Source organism: Callionymus lyra, chromosome 11 (genome assembly GCF_982586985.1).
Source record: "Callionymus lyra chromosome 11, fCalLyr1.hap1.1, whole genome shotgun sequence".
Classification (NCBI taxonomy): domain Eukaryota; kingdom Metazoa; phylum Chordata; class Actinopteri; order Syngnathiformes; family Callionymidae; genus Callionymus; species Callionymus lyra.
In genome coordinates this window covers 1,257,985-1,276,885 of record NC_141828.1, presented here as the reverse complement: position 1 = coordinate 1,276,885, position 18,901 = coordinate 1,257,985, and the positions used below count along the sequence as shown (strand labels likewise).

General features: G+C 41.2%; 1 protein-coding gene across 2 annotated transcripts in view; it reads left to right on the top strand.

Moving 5' to 3' along the window:
- The window catches only part of meis1b (Meis homeobox 1 b), a 94,382-nt gene that overhangs the window by 50,558 nt on the left and 24,923 nt on the right, over positions 1–18,901 (top strand). For both annotated transcript variants that reach the window (XM_087802030.1, XM_087802029.1), the window contains exon 9: positions 14,299–14,375. In XM_087802030.1, the coding sequence (XP_087658156.1) occupies positions 14,299–14,375 (77 nt within the window). The remainder of the gene's footprint in view (positions 1–14,298; positions 14,376–18,901) is intronic.

Below are 18,901 nucleotides of genomic sequence, written 5' to 3'. Positions count from 1 at the left end.
TATTACATTTCAAAGTTTTATTTTTTATATTTACAATATGCATATGGATCATGTCTGATATGAACTCAAAACATTTAAAAGTTAAAATGTGAACCAGGAAAGTTTACAAAGTGAATAAACAGAAAAAAAAGCAACAACATAGTGAATCACAGTGAAGTTAGCATAGCTGCTAAAGCTAAACAAACATTCAAAAGCTAAAATGTCAACCTGCAAAGTTTAAAAAGTGAATAAACAGAAAGAAAAAAACGACAACATAAAGTTAGCACAGCTGCTAAAGCTAACAAACATTCAAAAGCTAAAATGTCAACCTGCAAAGTTTACAAAGTGAATAAACGGAAAAAACAACAACAACATAGTGAACCAAGATGGCAACGTAAACAAGTTAGCATAGCTGCTAAAGCTAACTCATGTTTACAGCTACTAAGTGAACACACATGGATCACGTCTGATATAAACTTATAATTAATTAAATTAAGTTTAGTCCAGATAAACTCGGCTACAGGCGTTTTCCTCGTACTTCGATGTGTTTGAGCTTCTTTCCTTTCTTCTGTGGAGAACCTCAAGGACAATAAAGTTCTAAACTATGTCACCTGTGAACTCCCGCGGATGAACGCGGGGCCAAGAGCCACCATGTGTTGACGTAGCCTTGCATGAGGGCCCCGGCGTGCTTCCTCCAGAATGTGAGAACTTTACTGATCCCTCAGGTGGGTCTAAAAAAAAATGCGTCACATGGTTTGAGCAAAAAGAAAAGAATGATTTTTCCCCCCGTGATGGTTTGATGTATCATTTCATTCGCTCGTCTCATTATAAGCTGTGTGTATATTTGAGACACAACCTGGAAAACTCTCTCCTGCTGAGCCGTCATGACGTCTTTTGTCTTCACTTGAATGAAGCTCAGGCGCTCGTGGCCGTGACGTCAGCGCCGGGCGTGGCGTGGAGTTCCCCTGCACCGCCGTGGTATTTATGGCGAGATATTGTCATACGAACGATCGTGTTCAACAAGATCTGAGATGAAAGACGTTACTTGTCGTGTTAACATCTGAGTCAGTGTTGGGTTGTGCGACCTCAAGCGTTTTGGATTGTCGTCATGTTTTAATTGAGGAGTTTTTTGATTAAATTACGATTTATTAAATCGGTTCAATGTTAGGTATTTCAAGACCAACCCTTGACTCGTGGAGACTTATTTTAAGAACGAAACTCTGGTTCATGTGAATTTGAATTTGAATATTCGCAGCTTTATTTTACAAGAAGTTGCTCAAGTGCTTTTATTTTAGTTTTATTGTGTAAGTAAGTAAGTAATAAGTAATTTTTATTTATATAGCGCTTTTCCAGACCAGGGTCAGTGTCTGACATTTGTGATCATAGAAGCGAGAGACAATAGGTTTAAACATTTCGCCTAGTATTTTGAACTAATTATTTTTAAATCCTTTATATTAATGTATTTGTTTGTGTATTTCAACGAATTAATTTAGCTTCATCAGAGCTAGCTTTAAGCTCATTAAAAGGCAATAATAATAATTCCAATTATACAGTATATAGACATGAATTTACCTTAAAGCTTTTTTTGTTTCATATTCTAAATCTAAGAATTAATTTAGTGAATGATTGTATTATTTTTGGCGGTTGTGTTATCATGAGGTACAAGTGTATTTGCTATGTTCCTGGAGTGAGAATTGCACGAGAGAAACACGATATTTCGATTGAAAATATATTTATGTCACAAACACTAAAAAAAAAAAAAAGATTATTATTAACCCTGAGACAAGCAAGATAAACTGATGATAGCCGCATGCTTTTAGCATCTGTGTGTAGCATGATTGCGAGCAGTGATATATTAACTCTGCAAAGTGTGAAATCACATTAGTGCTAGCTGTTAGCCATTATCCATTAGGCTGTGTTTGGTGATCCAGAGGATTGCCGGATCTTTTCTGGCTGGAGTCAGCAGTCGATACCTTTTACTTACAGCTCCTGCAGCAGCCGGCGCTGCACACACTCACGGTGCGTTTGTGTGCGCCAGATAGCATATTCCATTTGTGCTATTATTTATATGTGCCGGCTTCATGTGTCGTTTGTAAGTGTGTGTGTGTGTGTGTGTGTGTGTGTGACTCATTCCATGCCAGTGCTTGACGTCTCCAGTTGCTCCGCCATCGTGGTAATCAGTTTGCACATTGGCTGAACTAATTTATCAATTCAGTTCCTCCCACTTGTCTTCTCTCCAAAGCGTGAAGCCTCTCTCTTTCGCCGGCACTCCATCTCAAACAAAACACTTCTCTCTGAAACACCATAAGTGTCTCTCCTATCTTTTATGCATGGCGTCTCCCTCTCCCCGACTCCTCGCCTCTTCCCCGGCGTCTTCCCGTGCAGTTCTGGAGCCGCTTTAATGACCGGCAGCTGAGATCCATCGCAAAAAAAAATCGCTGCTATTGTGTCGCTTGATAAGCAACTTGGTTGAACTGGAGCAGGAAGGGCAATTATTTCTTTGGGTGGGAATATTCATCTTGGATTGTTGATTTGAAGGTCAGGGAACACGTCTGTTAATTAATGTCCGATGCTTATCTAAACTGTTGGACTTTTTCAATTTCTCCACCAGTGTGTATTTCACTTTGAAGTGAAATTGCTTCTCAGTCACTGGAAGTGTTAACTTGACACTAAAGGAGGTCAGACATTTTTTTTCTTTCGCTTTTACGATGCTAAAAAAAGTCGTTCATCATTCAGTTATCAAGTGGAAGTCGTCGCTGGTATATTTGTGAGAAAAGTACTACATCGACATCTGTAACTACAGTTACACATTCTGTAGATATGTTCTTTATAGTATGAGTAAAAGGTGAGAAATAGTCCTTTGAAAATATATTGAAAAAGATAAGATACCTCATTATTTATTCTGCTCATCATACTTAGAACATCCAATAGAGTATTTTAATTGCCTAGTAATTCCCACTTCCCAGGATTGAAAACTCTTATTGTTTTTGTTTCAATATGTTGTGGCTTCAATGCTCTTTTGTCATAGTACAACACAAAAACAGAGACAATTCAGTTTATATGAATTCTGAGCCGCTCTAGTAGAAGAACTCGCATTTCCACGATCCTTAAATCTCTTCACTGGCTGCCAGTTTCTTTCAGGATCAATTTTAAAAGTGTATTGCTTGTGATTGTTCAAGCGCTTTGTGACCCTGGTCTAGAAAGGTGCTTTACAAATAACTATTACTTACTTACTTATATTTGCTATAACAACTTGCACAGAACTGTCCTTTGTACCATAATATTAAAGTGGAAATGATTTAGTACTTAAAAAAAAACGAAGAAGAAATATTAATGACATCATTTCAATGACGACAGGATAAGAAAGTACGATGAACTGTGGATACAAAGCACTTTGATCGCTGGTGTAAAAGAAGGCGCTGTGGCTGGTTGTGTGTTTGTAGTCGCCCGGTGACCCGAGGAGCTTCTGCATGAAGAAAGGTTGTGCAGTCGAGCGCGCCTGTGCCTGTACCCGTGACAAACGGAATATTCTCCCTGTTGGGAACTAAAAGTATTAGTACTCGTCGCCTCAAAATGTGTTTTGAGATTTGAAAAATGATTCAAGTCCTGCTTATAGACCTGGTGTGTGTGTGTGTGTGTGTCCGGGGGTGTCTGAGGATCGACAGCTAGTGAAGCAGGTGCTGAATACAAACATGGTGGAGGCGAAGCTAAACCTACACTTCTTTAACTTCCTAAATCAAGTCTCTGGTCCAGGCGTCTCCTCCTCCTCGCCCTGTTGTGATTGGAATCCTTGTGCGGCGGCTCTCAGAGCTCCGGCTGCTGCTCACTCGTTTGTTACGACACATTAAGTCATTGATTTGTGAAAGTGGTGCACTGATGGAGAAGGCCCTCTGCTGCCCGAGACCAGGACACGCCGGGAAAAACCCTACCAGGAGCATCTGGCCCAGAAGATCAAGCCTGGGACGTGGGGCCGGGTCAGAAGATGACAGCTCACGGTAACAAGAGGAGTTAAACGCAGATGGAGGCAAAAGAAGGAACATGAGATAGTTTAGCTAAATATAGAAGTGGAAGATAGAAGGGGTGAGGGGGGGGGGGGGGGGTTGTTACGCTTTGAATGACAGAGATGTCAAAGAGAGACAGCAGAGCGAGCGAGACGGTTTCATCTCTGGATTTTGTAACATCTTGACAAAGAGCATAAGGGAACAATTCTGGGAAAAACAGATCCGTGTCGTCCTCTTCCTCCCCCACTCCTCCGGGGCTGAACCCGCTTTCTAATTAAAACGACGGGGGCAAAAGGCTAATTATGGTAATAGCATAATAATATCGAAGGGGTTATTAGAATGTTCTGAGGTCCCCAAATTGCTTCCTCAAGGGGATTGGATTTCAGCGGCGTTTATGTTAAGTCACATTTCCTTCAAAGTCAGGTGAAATGAAAGGATTCGCCGCCGATGGAGGCGAAACCCGACGCCGCTCGTTCGACTGCAGACAATGACGAGCGCTTTTTCTTCGCTTCATTGAACTCCGTCCGAAGCGTTTTCACTCTGAGAAGAAGAAGAAGAAGTCCTCGGTGAAGTTGTCGCGACTCGGACCAACTCCTCGACTCGTGTGTCATGTGACCCCGATACATACGAGGAAACATGCGACGCCTAAAAGCACTTTTTCTGTCACGACAATGTCGGCTATTGATGATAGAAGTGAAGATCAGGAGAACTATGGGAAATGTTTGAGCTCTTAAGATAAACTCTTATCAGCTCTTTCTCTTCATATCAGACGAAACAAACATACTTTACTTAAACTCGTACCAGACGTTAACATCAACAAGACATTGATGACGGAGGTTCAGACATTTTAGTTATTGTGCTTTAGTGGTTTCCCTCATTCACGACAACAAACATGGGGAAAATAAATCTCTCAGTATAAGCATTAAAATATTTAGTATGAAGGCAACGTTAAGCAATAAATCCAACGTTAGCTTTAATGAGCTTGAGTTGTTCTTATGCCTGTTTATCCAGTTTATTTATTCGAATCAGGACGATGCATATTCATGGACATGTCAGCGAAGAGCAACAACTTAAGTAAACCAGAGTGAGCACAACAGCTCATTTCCATCTGTTGTCCTGAGGCAGGTGAGATGATACCAAAGACAACATAAACAGGTAAACCATAGACACTGACCTTAGACAACTGACATGTAGGTTAAGATTAAGATTTATGACTAAGATTAAGATGAAATAAAAGTGAGTAATCTAACTGTGAGTCTGGTTAGTTATCATCGTTTCAGTGCAATTTTAAATTCTAAATAGTTGTCACAGTTTCTGAGTCGACTCGACTGTTTGTCTCTGACAGACGCCACCGTTTGGCCACATTTAGTCCTGCGCCTTTGTAGCTGCAGTGCTCTGGTGTTTACTCGGCTGCTTATTTTTTGTACTTAAAATCCATGGAGGGAGGTGGAGCACGTTTATTTAAAACTCTAAAGATGAGGCCATCAGAGTTGTTGTTGCATTATAGTACACTTAAGTTGGTATTACTTGATTGAATGAATGAACTTATTTATTTCAAACTTGTTTTTAAATGATAGATTGACAGATAGATGGATTAACTTGTGTTGCAAAGTGCATTTACACTTATTTGTACATACAAATAAACAAACACCAACTAAACATTAAAGCAGAATAAAAAAACAAACAAAACAAAACCCAGTTGTTCGAAAAAGGAGTAGGAAGAAGTAAAGTTTTTTTGTTTTTTTTTAATTCCTACCACTTTTTAATGATTCTTTTGTTTGTGCCACATATTTTTACACAGATATCATATAATAAATACATATATCTTAATATATAAACACTAATATAGTGTAATATTATGCATAAAATTTGTTTAATATAATGAAATTGTGATGTAAGATTTTGCAGTTAAAATATATTATAAAAAATATTGTTGTTTTCACCATTTTCTTTTGTACAACAATGGCTGATGGAAGATGATTTGAAGTGTGTAGTTGTTTTCTTAGTCAAACGGTTGTGAATCAAAAGTGTGTTTTTCTTTACTCTTTGAGCAGCAGGATGTGTGGACAGGTTAAGATCTCCACTGTGCAAAAGGCAGATCCTCCTGCTCTGGCTCAGCTCAGGTACCTGGTGAGGACGAGTCTTTGGGGGTCTCCCTCGCTCTCCATCTACACAATGTCTCGGTCCCGGGCCGCCCCGGAGGCGAACCCACCTCCAGCTGTGGCCGGCGCTCACCGCAGCGCTCGCTGCAATAGCATTGCTCGGCGGCGCCTCCCTCCGCTCAAATGGGCGGTAATTACGGGCTTAAAGAGGTTTAGTGGTCCAGCAAACTACATAATCACCCCTTGAATTAGCCCCAGCTCATCAGCCTCGATCCAACGAGCAGCGCTCACCGCTAGCCCCGGCTAGCATGCGACGCCTCTTTATCGCCGCAGCAAGTGTCGGCGGAACCCTTCCATGATTCGACTCTAATGGCGCGTACTCACTCCAGGTGAAGGCGTCCGCGGCACAAACATGGCCGACGCTGGAAACGAGTTCCCTGAAGTATCAACAGACCTCACCCTCTCCATTCTGCGGATACACAATACACTACTTTGTTAATGCCTGAGACTTGTTCGTGTGCATACACGCCATAAGCTTCAGCATACACTCCTGGACCCACCCAACCTGACAGCACACGGATAAAGTCACACTTCTGCTGACGCCCTGTGTTACTGTATCTGGTCCTGAAAGAACACCTATCCTGGGGGGGGGGGGGTGTCGCTGTCTAATCGAGGCTTGTGTACTGGAGCTTTAATGACACACTTTTCATCGTTTTCCTTCACCAGCTAACTAGATTTATCTCGTTCCCAAAGGCGAGCGACTCCGAGAGCTTCCTAAATCAACAAAGGCTGTTTTCCAGGAGGGAGACGCTCATTAATGAATGAAATAACTGCAGAACATCTGTTTTTGAGAATTATCTCCGCGAGATAACAAGACGTGATGAGAAAAACAGAAAACGACTCGTCCTTCTCGGTGTGTGCATTGAGAACCGGATGCTGAATAATACATGATACACACTTTAATAAATGTTTATGTTCTGACGCCGTGAGTGAAGCGGTTCTGGACCTGAACTGAGATCTTCATCGAGCACTTTCATCCAGACGAAGGTTCCTCTTCGTCCCCCAAACGATCCGTTTTCCCTCTGTTTTGTTGTTTTGCATCGGAGCATCCACAATCAGAGGAAATTGGGTTAGGGGTGCTTTGTTTTCTTCTGTTGTTGTTGTGCTCACTCTCACTCCCTTTTCTTCATATTTAATCCCTCCTTTCTGTCAGAGGCGGCTTTGTTGCCGGGTCCCTGCTCCCTAATGAAGTCAAAGGGATGTCAGTCGACGCCACCTACAAAGGAAGGAATTTAAAATGGCAAAGCTGCTGCTCCCAATATTAAACACACACAACACGGGAACCTGAATAAGTGAGACTTTCAAAACATTGGCTCGTCGGCGAAGAAGCAGTTCTTCTGGAGGCTGAAACATCTGGAGATGTTGGTGTTCGGTGGAGAACATGCTCACTCTCCAGATACAGATCCGGACAGAATTTTAAGCTAACGGTGTTAGACATAACAGAATATGTTTCCCCTCTCGCCAAAAAAAAGAAAACCCTCCCGGATTAGCCGTCAGGCATTCCTGATGGGCAGCTTGGTTTCCACAGAGATGTACCAGAGAAGCGTGAGTGAAGTCTTGCTTCCATTTCACTTTCTTCTGCAACACCTTCGGCCAACGTAGCATTTAAACAGTAGACGTGGCGGTAAATCATGCGGATCCTGTTGACTGTGGTTTCATTATCGTTTATAGAGTTCTAACTATCGGGGAGGCATGTTTCCGATTAGCAAAACCACACAGTCGGGTTCTGAGCCGCTCGAGGAGCAGCAACATTCTGGTGGTTTCCACCGAAGGCATCAAATCACGAGACGAGAATCAGAACTTATTTAGTGTTTACGGTTGATGAGAGTTATGGTCCAGTGAGATTTTATCATCATTTCTGCCTCAAGATTACATTCACAACATCCTACATCCTGGACATTAGTACGTCTAGGAATTCTTGATCATTAATGTAAGAGTTAAACTAAATATATTTTCTTACATTTAATTTGTTATTAACAAGTATTACTCAATGAATCCATGCTGGTCTCAGTAGAAAGTAAGTAAGTAAGTAAGTAAGTAAGTAATTCTTATTTGTAAAGCGCTTTTCCAGACCAGGGTCACAAAGCGCTTAAACAATCAAAACAATATTCAATAAAATATATACTTTAAAGATCAAGATAATACTGAGAACACAACAGGAGTTCCAGAAAATCAAAGAAAGCTCAATTACTCAACAATAATGATCAATCAATCAAGACATTACGAGTCAAAGTTACTTTTCTACTCAATTACGTTCATGAAAGTGACTCTGAGTGACGACCAACCACCGTTTTTTCCTTCGTAACTTTGAATCCGTCTCCACACGTTTGAAGGATCCAGTTTTGGTTGATTTGACGAGTCATTATTCGGCATGTTTAGTTTCGTTAACATAAAGCGCGGCGCTAACAAGAGTGACTCACTGCCTCCACCTTATTAGTCCCGAGAGAGCGGCCAGGTTTTTCTACACAGACTCCGAGAACAAATTAGCTTCGGAGAAGTTCCCTCTGTGAGATCCGTGCAGCTGGAGCCGGTCGAGCTCTTCCTTTGAGGACTAGAACAAGGGAAGCTGAGAGAGAGAGAGTTGTACAGAATATTTATGCTCTTATCTCAAATTTACCTGCCGGGGGGAGCTGCTCATATCCACATGCAGGACTCCTTCTTTTTTACTTGCTTCATGTTTTGGGTCAGATGGGGAGGACACACACACACACACACACACACACACACACACACACACACACACACATGCACACATCAAGCTTGAAACACAGTCACGATATTACATTCATAACATTTGACCAAAGTCTTAACACATCCTCATAACGTTGGATTGATAAGAAACCAAAACAAGAGGGAAAACACTCCTCCAGACACACACCCACACACACACACACACACACACACACACACACACACGTCAGCAGAACCAGGTGGAAACTCTCATGAAAGGAGTTGTATATTTGGAGAAGACGTATCATTAAGATAGGAGGACGAAGGGAGGGAACGATGCGGAGAAACTTTCCATCTGTTCTTTTAAAGAAAATATTATCACGATTCGAGCGAAAGGTCTTTTCTTTTTTTTCTTTCTCTCCCATTCGCTCGCTCAATGTCGCAACATTTGGAGTCAACAGGTTTAAGCAACGTTCACACAAATGCTTGTTGTGTTGGTTGAAGAAGAATTTCTTCATGAAGCATCAACATAATGGACCCACCACAGGTCACAGTGTTGATTCTGAGTTGAGACCCGGATACATTCACATCATCATCTCCACGTGTGACTGTGATCGCAGCCCAGTGCGTGAGAGCGTCCAGAAGCTGGAGGGAGAAAGTGTTAAGAAACAGGGTGTATTTGTGCGGTCGTGCGGCCCGTGGCGTAGCCGCACACCCTCGACATCACGAGGCCTCACTCTCCCCCTTCATTGATGTACGTCACAGAAGATCCTCTTCGAACAAGCGTCGTCCGCAGACGAGAGACACGAGCGCCGCATGATCACGTCGTATAGACGCAACACGTGTCCGCGGATCAAATGATGTCACTTTGTCACAGCCGCACGTGGACAGCCGAGCGGCGCCGGCCGTTCCGACTGTTTCAATTCAATTAATATGCCGTCGTCTGGAAACATGAAATATGGACGGCCTGGATTGACGGCAGCAAAGTCACACGCGCTCACAGAACGAAAAGACGCTCTCGCCCGAAGGAACGAGTCGATTATAACTTTTTAAAAACGAGCCTCGCGGTGTTTCCTCCGCCGATCAATGGACAAGTAGAAGAACGTCTGCATCTCCTCCGAGTGGGTCCTCCTGTCACCAGAGACAATCCTGGTCATTATGCGTCGGCAGAAGAGAAAAAATAAAAACGCTGGCACCACTCTGATTTTACACGTCTGATTGACTGTTGGGTGTGTGCGGCGTGATATCATGGGACGGCGTATTAATAGCGCCGCACTTTTATGGGCGTTCTCTTGTCATGTCAACAATATTTTAAGTTGGTTTCACGGCGTTCGCTCCTCAGAGGCGTCCATTGTGGACGATGACGCCGCTTCACCACCGACTGATCCACTAAATATCAGCGTCGCGATGAAAAGCACACACTGTTTCCAGAACAAGACGCTGATTAAAAGGCAAAAAAGGGAAAATCATCCTGTTTTTACGACACGAGATTAAAGATGTGATTATGAAAGAAGAGACTCCCTTTGTGTTTAAAAAAGATTTGTCGTTTACACATATATATGTTTCTTTCATTGGGAATCAGTTAAATATCCTGACAGAACATTTCTTTCTTTCAATTTGTGTCCTTTTTATATGATTTGTTTTTATTTTTTGTGGAGCAAATTATTAAGCTTGAAAATCAATGAATCCGAGTCCAACATTGATTTTCTTGACACGGCCGGCGTCGTCTTCAGTTCATGAGAAAAGCAAACATTGTCATGAGTTTCACGTGAATTGACACAGTGTTTCTCTCCGACATGAGACTCCACGACCAAATGGCTGCGAGCAAAGACACAAACACAGCATGTCAAATGATCCAAAGAAGTTTTCGGTGGTTTTGCGTGAAACATGCAAGAACAGCTTGGCGCCAGAGTGTTGTGTGTGTGTTGTGTAGCAGCTTTGAAGCAGTAAGTTGTGTGTCCACCGACGTCCCTGTTGGAGAGGATTTATGGTCCTGGTGGTGACGCAGGATCTGGAATCATGGAGTGAATCAAGTTCGTGTTGTGACTCCTTATCGTGGTTTATCTTTATTGTATTTGCCCTGAGAGTCCTCTTCAGACCCGACCACGATCGTTTGTTCTCACATCCGCTTTTCTGTTAAAACGTTTATATTTATATCACTCGTATCCATTTTAAACACATTTACATTTTAACGATAATACATTTAGACAATGTTTGCAAATTGGCCCCAAATGCAAAGTTCGAGATCCCTGGTTTAAAGAAAGAAATTATTTTCAAAATAAGTTTAGAAATCACAATTTAGATGGATGGATGGAGGAATGAATGAATGAATGAATGAATAGATGGATGGATGGATGGATGGATGGATGGATGGATGGATGGATAAATGTATGGATGGATAAATGGATGGATGGATGGATAAATGGATGGATGGATAAATGAATGGATGGATAAATGAATGGATGGATAAATGAATGGATGGATGGATGGATAAATGGATGGATGGATGGATGGATAAATGGATGTATGGATGGATAAATGGATGGATGGATGGATAAATGGATGGATGGATAAATGAATGGATGGATGGATGGATAAATGGATGGATGGATGGATGGATAAATGTATGTATGGATGGATAAATGGATGGATGGATGGATGGATGGATAAATGTATGTATGAATGGATAAATGGATGGATAAATGAATGGATGGATGGATGGATGGATGGATGGATGGATAAATGTATGTATGAATGGATAAATGGATGAATAAATGAATGGATGGATCGATGGATGGATGGATGGATAAATGGATGGGTGGATAAATGGATAAATGAATGGATGGATAAATGAATGGATGGATGGATGGATGGATGGATGGATGGATAAATGGATGGATGGATGGATGGATAGATACAGTAGATTGATAAACTTTATGAATCCCCCTGGAGACCTCCTTCAGTATATTGGGTATATAAGTTAATGCTAACCTGGCTAGCCAAACGTTAGCTCTACCATTCCTTTGGTGTCTGACTTTTTGTGGTTTTATTGAAGATCATTTGGGTTCACAGGCCTGAACAGAAACAATCAGATCCTCAATTCAAAGAAGTAATAGAAGCAGCAGATCTGGAGGCAGAACCATCACCGGGATCTTAACAGGCTCCGCATTTGTTCAAATGTTACATAAAACCCAGAATATGGCCGATTGTGAAGCGACCGCCTGCAGAACTGAACACGTATCTTAATTTATATGCTTTTGAGTGAAACTTACACCAGGGTTTCTTAACTGTTTTACGACGGCAGCGGACGCAACAGCTCGTGTCTTGTCTCCGACATGAACCGAACATTGTCCTCGCTGAACGGCTCTCAGTTTCCTGCTCTCGTAAATCTTCACGTCCAACAATTGATCCAGTGAATATGTTTGAACAGGTGGCTTCGACTCTCAGCTGCTCACAGTCGCTTCTCTGGAGCTTCGACTCCCGACCAGGTCGTCTACCAACAGTTAGGAAGTTACGTTTGGTGATCTCTGGACAGATTTGAGTTTAAATACAGACCCAGAGAAAGATGTTGGTATTAAAATAAATGTTCTCAACAGTATTTGTACATCTTAAGGGTGATTTCTACGTGTTCGACTGAGTGTTTTGTTATAATTGTTAGGATCAATATATTTGAGATTTTTGCCTAAATTAGGATTTTATCTCAACTATGTGTTCATAAGACAAAGTGATGCTAATGTGAATTAGTTATTTTCAAAAGTCTATGGGAAGTTAGTTTATTTTGGAAATACAAATCTACAGAGTGATTTTGACCGCAACTTGTTTTTTCTTTTTTTCTTCTATACGACTGATTTTGTGAATGAAAACTCCTCAGATGATTGTTTACAAATATAAACGTATCGGTTCTTCTTCTTGCATAAATTAGGATTTTATCTCAACACTGGCATCAGTTTGTACTTCAGACATGATGCTGGTGTCGAGAAGATATTGATTATTACCGATGGTACTTTTTTGGCTGGATTCATCTAAAGAGGAATTTCTACTTGCATTCATTAATATTTTAATGAGGTTTAACTTAAATAACTTGATAACTTTTGCTTTCTATATGACTGGGAGGCAAAAGTAGAATCATTGTTTTTTTTGTTCCCCAAAACTTTACTGACTTTTAAAAAGTGCAAACTTCCATAAAATATACTGACGTACAAATTACTATTCGGACACAAGAGTAATTGATTCAAATCATTGGAGTACAAAAGTATTTGAATCAAAGTATTCGCATCAAATGGTTAACTAAGTAGAAATATTATATATAATATATATACAAAAGTATTTGATTTCAAAAGTAATCAAGTATAGTTATCAAAAGTTATAGCAAAGGTAGTGTTAATGTAATCGAGTAAAAGTATTGGAGCATAAAAAGTATGAAGCAACAAGGAATAAAGAGATGAAAAGAAGCAACAAAGAATTAGACAATATAAAAGAGAAAAAGATATAAAATAAAGAATGAAAACATAAAAAATAAAGAAAAAAGAGGTGAAAACAGAGAAGAAAGAAATAGAAAATTAAATAAAGAGAAAAATATATAAAATAAAGAAGCAAGAGATGAAAACAAGGAAGAAAAAGATTTAAAAAAAATAAAGACGAGAGAGATGAAAACAAGGAAGAACAATATAAAAAAAAACAAGGAAGAAAGAAATTGAAAATATAAAAAAATAAAGAAGAAAGAAAAGAAAACAAGGAAGAAAGAAAATGAAAATAAAGAAGAAAAATATATAACATAAAGAATAAAGAGATGAAAACAAGGAAGAAAGAGAAAGTATTAATATTGTTTGATTAACTTTTTCTTTTCTTCTCAACAAAGGCATCGTTTTGCCTTTTGGACGCGTGTTGAGATAAAATATTGATTAATAATTAAGTCATATATATAAATCTACAGTATAACTTCTATGTGCTTAAACAATATTGTAACGTTTATACCTTAAGAAACTTGCTTTTCTTTATTTCCAAATGACAGATGTACGTGTTCGTTCCTCCGGCCTAAATGAATATTATTCCTTTGATTTCTTCTGGTGACGCGAGGTGACATGTGGTCACGTGACCCGTGATCATAAAAAAACCTGGAGCGCCACCGACTCTAACGATGTCTCGTCTGTATTCCGCGGCGTCGACGCTTCACGGCGCTCTGATCACATATGCGTCGAGCCAGAGGACGGCGGGCGTGAATACATTTGTGTAAGAGTCTGGCTAATTACCACGGCGGCGTCTCCACTTCACTTAACTTTCTAATTGGCTTTGCCTTTTTGGCCGCCGTTCATTACCGGCCTCGCCGTTCCACGAGCGACGGAGACGCGCAGATATAATCAAACACCAACGAGTCTCATTAAACCTTAAATGTAATAAAGAGTCTTTTCACTAAAAGACAAATCAGAGGCTCAGACGAGGAGATTAATGAGGCGTTTTGTTGACAGATTCTCTCTCTCTCTCCACAGCATCCCTACCCTTCAGAGGAACAGAAGAAACAGCTGGCACAAGACACGGGCCTCACCATCCTACAAGTGAACAACTGGTACGACTCGCTTTTTCTTTTGCTTTTCCTACCACAGGGGCTTCTTCCCCGCGGCGATCCCAGTTCTTAATGATCGGAATTAATGCCTCCACCCCCGCCCTCGCCGACACACACTCCACTTACTGACTCATCCTCACCTCGATCAATCCGTCTAAATAGATATTTGGCCCGGAGTGCTTTCTCCAAACCAGCAGCCCATAGTCGGGCTCGACACCAGGATCCGTGTTAATTAACCGTCGAACTAGGATCTGAGAAAAAAAAACATCAGATTCATCCGAACGTGAGCGAGGAAAATAACAGGAGACCAATTATCTGGACTCACCTTGACGGACTGGTTGTTTGTTGCAGATGCTATGATGAGTCATGATCACGAGCAGATGATTCAAGTATTCTGTGGGAGTCGAACCCCCTGACGAGTCTCTTATCTCCACGGCCCTCGTCTCCTAGAGTCCAGAGCTGTGTCTCAAATCGCATACTTGTGTACTTAAACTTAGTCATGTTTAGTGCATAAGTGCGTCTGAATCCTTAGTATGTAAATGTAGTGCTCCATACACACTCAATTGTCACTAAAACACCCACAAAACTGAGTATGAATCGATGGACACTTTCTACACTAAACGACTCCATTTTAGTGACGTTGACGTTACGTCTTCACTGCTGATACCAGCTTAAATATTTCGCCAATCTTTAGTTTCTCATATTTCTTGAAACCAAATGTGCTGCCAGCAGGTGGCGATAGTGTTCCTACAGCTGGTTGAAATCATCGTTAAATAGTAGTAGAAGAAGAAGCTGTCGCGTCATTTCCTGTTAGTGTGTAGCAGCAGAGTTTGATTTGAGACAAACTATCTGTGGAGGATTAGTTACTAGTTAGTACGTACACTATCCTGATGATACTAACTTCTAGTATACTAAGAGAAGTATGTGATTTGAGACATAGTATCCGTGGAGGATTAGTTACTAGTTAGTACGTACACTATCCTGATGATACTAACTTCTAGTATACTAAGAGAAGTGTGTGATTTGAGACACAGCACAAGTGTTAGCGATGTAGCTAACAAACCTAGTCTTCAATGATCTCAAGCCAGATAGTACGTTGAATATATATATTAATGGTAGTACGTGGGGATGCAGGTCATAAAGGTTAAATCAGATACTGGTCCATAAATGGTTTCTTTATAAAAAGAAACGTTATAAATAGTAGGCTCAGACACAAGGAGGACAAAATTACAAAGAACAAGAAAAAGAGGCATCCACAGAGAGAGAGAACAGAAAACGTACATACCAGGGAGTGACAATTATAATCTGGCGCCTGTTGCTGCAGCAGAGGTGGCTTTAAACTCTGCTGCCGAGCTGGTGATCAGTGACGAGCTGCAGCTGCTGTGACAGCAACAGGCGCCGTGGAGCTCAGGATATACAAAACAAGTTTACCTCTTGTATTTTGGTGGTAATAAACTAACAATTCTGATTGAGATCCAGTTATTGATGATACTAGCATTGAACAGTTTTCGTGAATGAACTTCAAACGGGTTGATTTAGCATTTATGAGCCACTGTAGCTGCATCTCAAGGTCACAGTCTAGATCAGTCGTCGGTACTCTGTCTCCGGACCCGACTAGAGGCTGGTTAAACCCAATGACTTGTTTCGCACAAACATGAATTTGCTTCAAAAAACTCCTTTAGCAACACAAGGGATCCTGCGTCCATATTTCCTACAGGTCATGGTTCAGATGCCGGTTCTGTTGTTGTGATTCTATTTTTCAATACTTGTTAAATATCCCCATTTAGACGAGAGGTTTTATCAGGGAAACGGAACTAAAGCAACGTTTTGACCCAGAAATGCTGTTGGTTCCTCCCACATATGCTACATTATGGTATCGCTAACCATCAGTAGCACGAGAGTAAACAGGAAGAACTGAGATGTTTGTTGTTCCCATATTTTCATGGTATTCATAAGTGGAATCTCACTGGTTGTGTATATATTTGTCTGAGTCAATGTCTGCCTTTTCAAGAGGCATGAGGTCGTTAACTCCTCTTAAAATTCCTCTTAATTGATTTTCTGGTCCGTCTGTAATCACTAATTTACTGTTTGCTTCTCGTGGTTGCTTGTTAGCGCAGATGAGCTGCACACGAGTAATTGGAGCAGCGGCTGCAGAAGTTTGACCTCAGGTAGCTCTGGACACCCTGGTCCTGGTCCTGGTCCTGGTCCTGGTCCTGGTCCTGGTCCTGGTCCTGGTCCTGGTCCTGGTCCTGGTCGGGGGAAAGTGAAGGCGAGCGAGAGATCGTCAGTTGAAGCGACACTAAATCCCCGCCGTAACAGCGGATAATGATGTTAACATTATTCGCCGCCATTGTTCAATCTCACATGTGGGATTACGAGTCTGCGGAGGATTCGTGTCGGAGCGGAGTTATCAAATCATGTGACCTCCCCCGTCAGATAAGAGCGAGTGTGTCAGACGGTCACACCAACAGTGTTGGTCACTTTAGTGCAGCAGTCGTTTCATTGGAAGCAAAACACCCTGAAGGTGTGTGTGTGTGTGTGTGTGTGTGTGTGTGTGTGTGTGTGTGTGTGTGTGTGTGTGTGTGTGTGTGTGTGTGTGTGTGTGTGTGTGTGTGTGTGTGTGTGTGTGTGTGTGTGTTTGTGAGACCAACACTGTGTGTAAATCGTGGGAGGTTAATCTTGTCTTGTAGTAGATAAAGCATGAGTGTGTGTGAGTGTGTGTGTCTGTGTGTGAGTGTGTGTTTGTGTGTGAGTGTGTGTGTGAGTGTGTGTGTGTGTGTGTGTGTGTGTGTGTGTGTGTGTGAGAGAGAGGGAACCGGGGGTGGTTAATCTGAGCAGTATTAGCTGTTAAACCCTGCACTCTGGGATTCTTCTGCCCCCTCATATTGTTGACTGTGGGTTTGTTTTGTTTCTTCCGCTCGTTGTTTTTCTCCGGGTCGTCGGTGTTTTTCTCTGGTGCGCTGCGAGTGTGTATTCCGGAGGGCGGAGGGAGGAGAAGGTGTGACGGGGAAAACAGAGGTGATGTCAGGAGAGTGGCCACGTGCAGGCGCAACATCCGGCGTCTCCATGGCAACCGCCGCTGGTTTACCTCCCGATTTAACCTCTTCATTTAAGGGAAGTCAATTTTCCCCCGAGCGACGATTGTCGACGAACACACACCGACAGACACGACTGACTATGAAAGGTGAACCAGAGAGAAAATTGAAATAAAAAAACTAGGGATGATGTAGAAATGAATGAATAATATTTGTCACTTACATTCATGCACAATATAATATTAAATGAAACGATATGATCAATGCAGTTCTGAGAAGTGTTAACTGACGTTAATCATTTCTGTGATTTTAACTTCATAACTCGACGTCGTTCACTTCAATGAGCTCACGTTTGAAGTTTTTACTCTTTTAAAAATAAATAAGCAATGATTGTGTGGATGAAGTGAAGACTGTTAACTTTCTTTGACACATCAATGATGCGTTCAATGACAACGGGGTCGCTATGGTGAGTTTAAGAACGTATGATATTTTTAAACTATGAATATGACACTGTGTGATCAATAGAAACCTACAAAAAGTTGACTTTTGTGTGTTTAAGTTGTGTATTTAGATACAAAAAACTCTGATCTGTGCAGCCTTTATTTATTTCGTTTTATTTGTTTTAGTTATTATTATTAATGTTTTTTTGTCTGAATTGTTTAATGACAACAACCAAACTTGACCTTCTGACCTTCACCTTTCTCACCCTCTTACAAAAAGGTCATTATTTCCCAAAGTAACAAGTAACTGAAAGTAACCGAGTTACCTTTAAAAAAAGTAACTAGTCATGTAATTAAGTTACTATTTTAGGGTTTAAGTTTTACGGTATTTCATCATTTAAAATTGTGTTCAATTTGAAATAATATATTTTGACGTTTGAGTTTTACCGTTTTATCGTACGCTCTTAAACACACCATAGCAATTCCAAGTCATTGAATGCATCATCGGAGTGTTACAGCTGGAAGTTAACGGAAGCAAAGTGTTCAGTGTTGATGTTTAAACGTGTGTAAATGCAAGAAGAAAGTCTGTTTCTGAAGATAATCTAATCTAATCTTAAAAGAGTCACAACTCTCTCGTCCTCATTTTGCTCAAACAGAACCTGGTCTCAGGTGTGTCCCGCTCACCCTATGGATGTGTTAACACACATGTCGCTGTGTATTATTGATGAGCGAGCCTGCGTCAGGGCCGAGCAGATTAAATAAAAATGCTAAAGGCCGGCGAGGGGCTGCATATCGCTCATGAATTATTGGCAGAAATCCTCTGCAACTGGGAATTTGAATGGAGATAGAGTCACGGTCTCTGGTGTGTGTGTGTGTGTGTGTGTGTGTGTGTGTGTGTGTGTGTGTGTGTGTGTGTGTGTGTGTGTGTGTGTGTGTGTGTGTGTGTGTGTGTGTGTGTGTGTGTGTGTGTGTGTGTGTGTGTGTGTGTGTGTGTGTGTCACCACTATTTCCTTTTGAACGCAGCATTTACCTGAGAATCAAACAAGCTTTATTC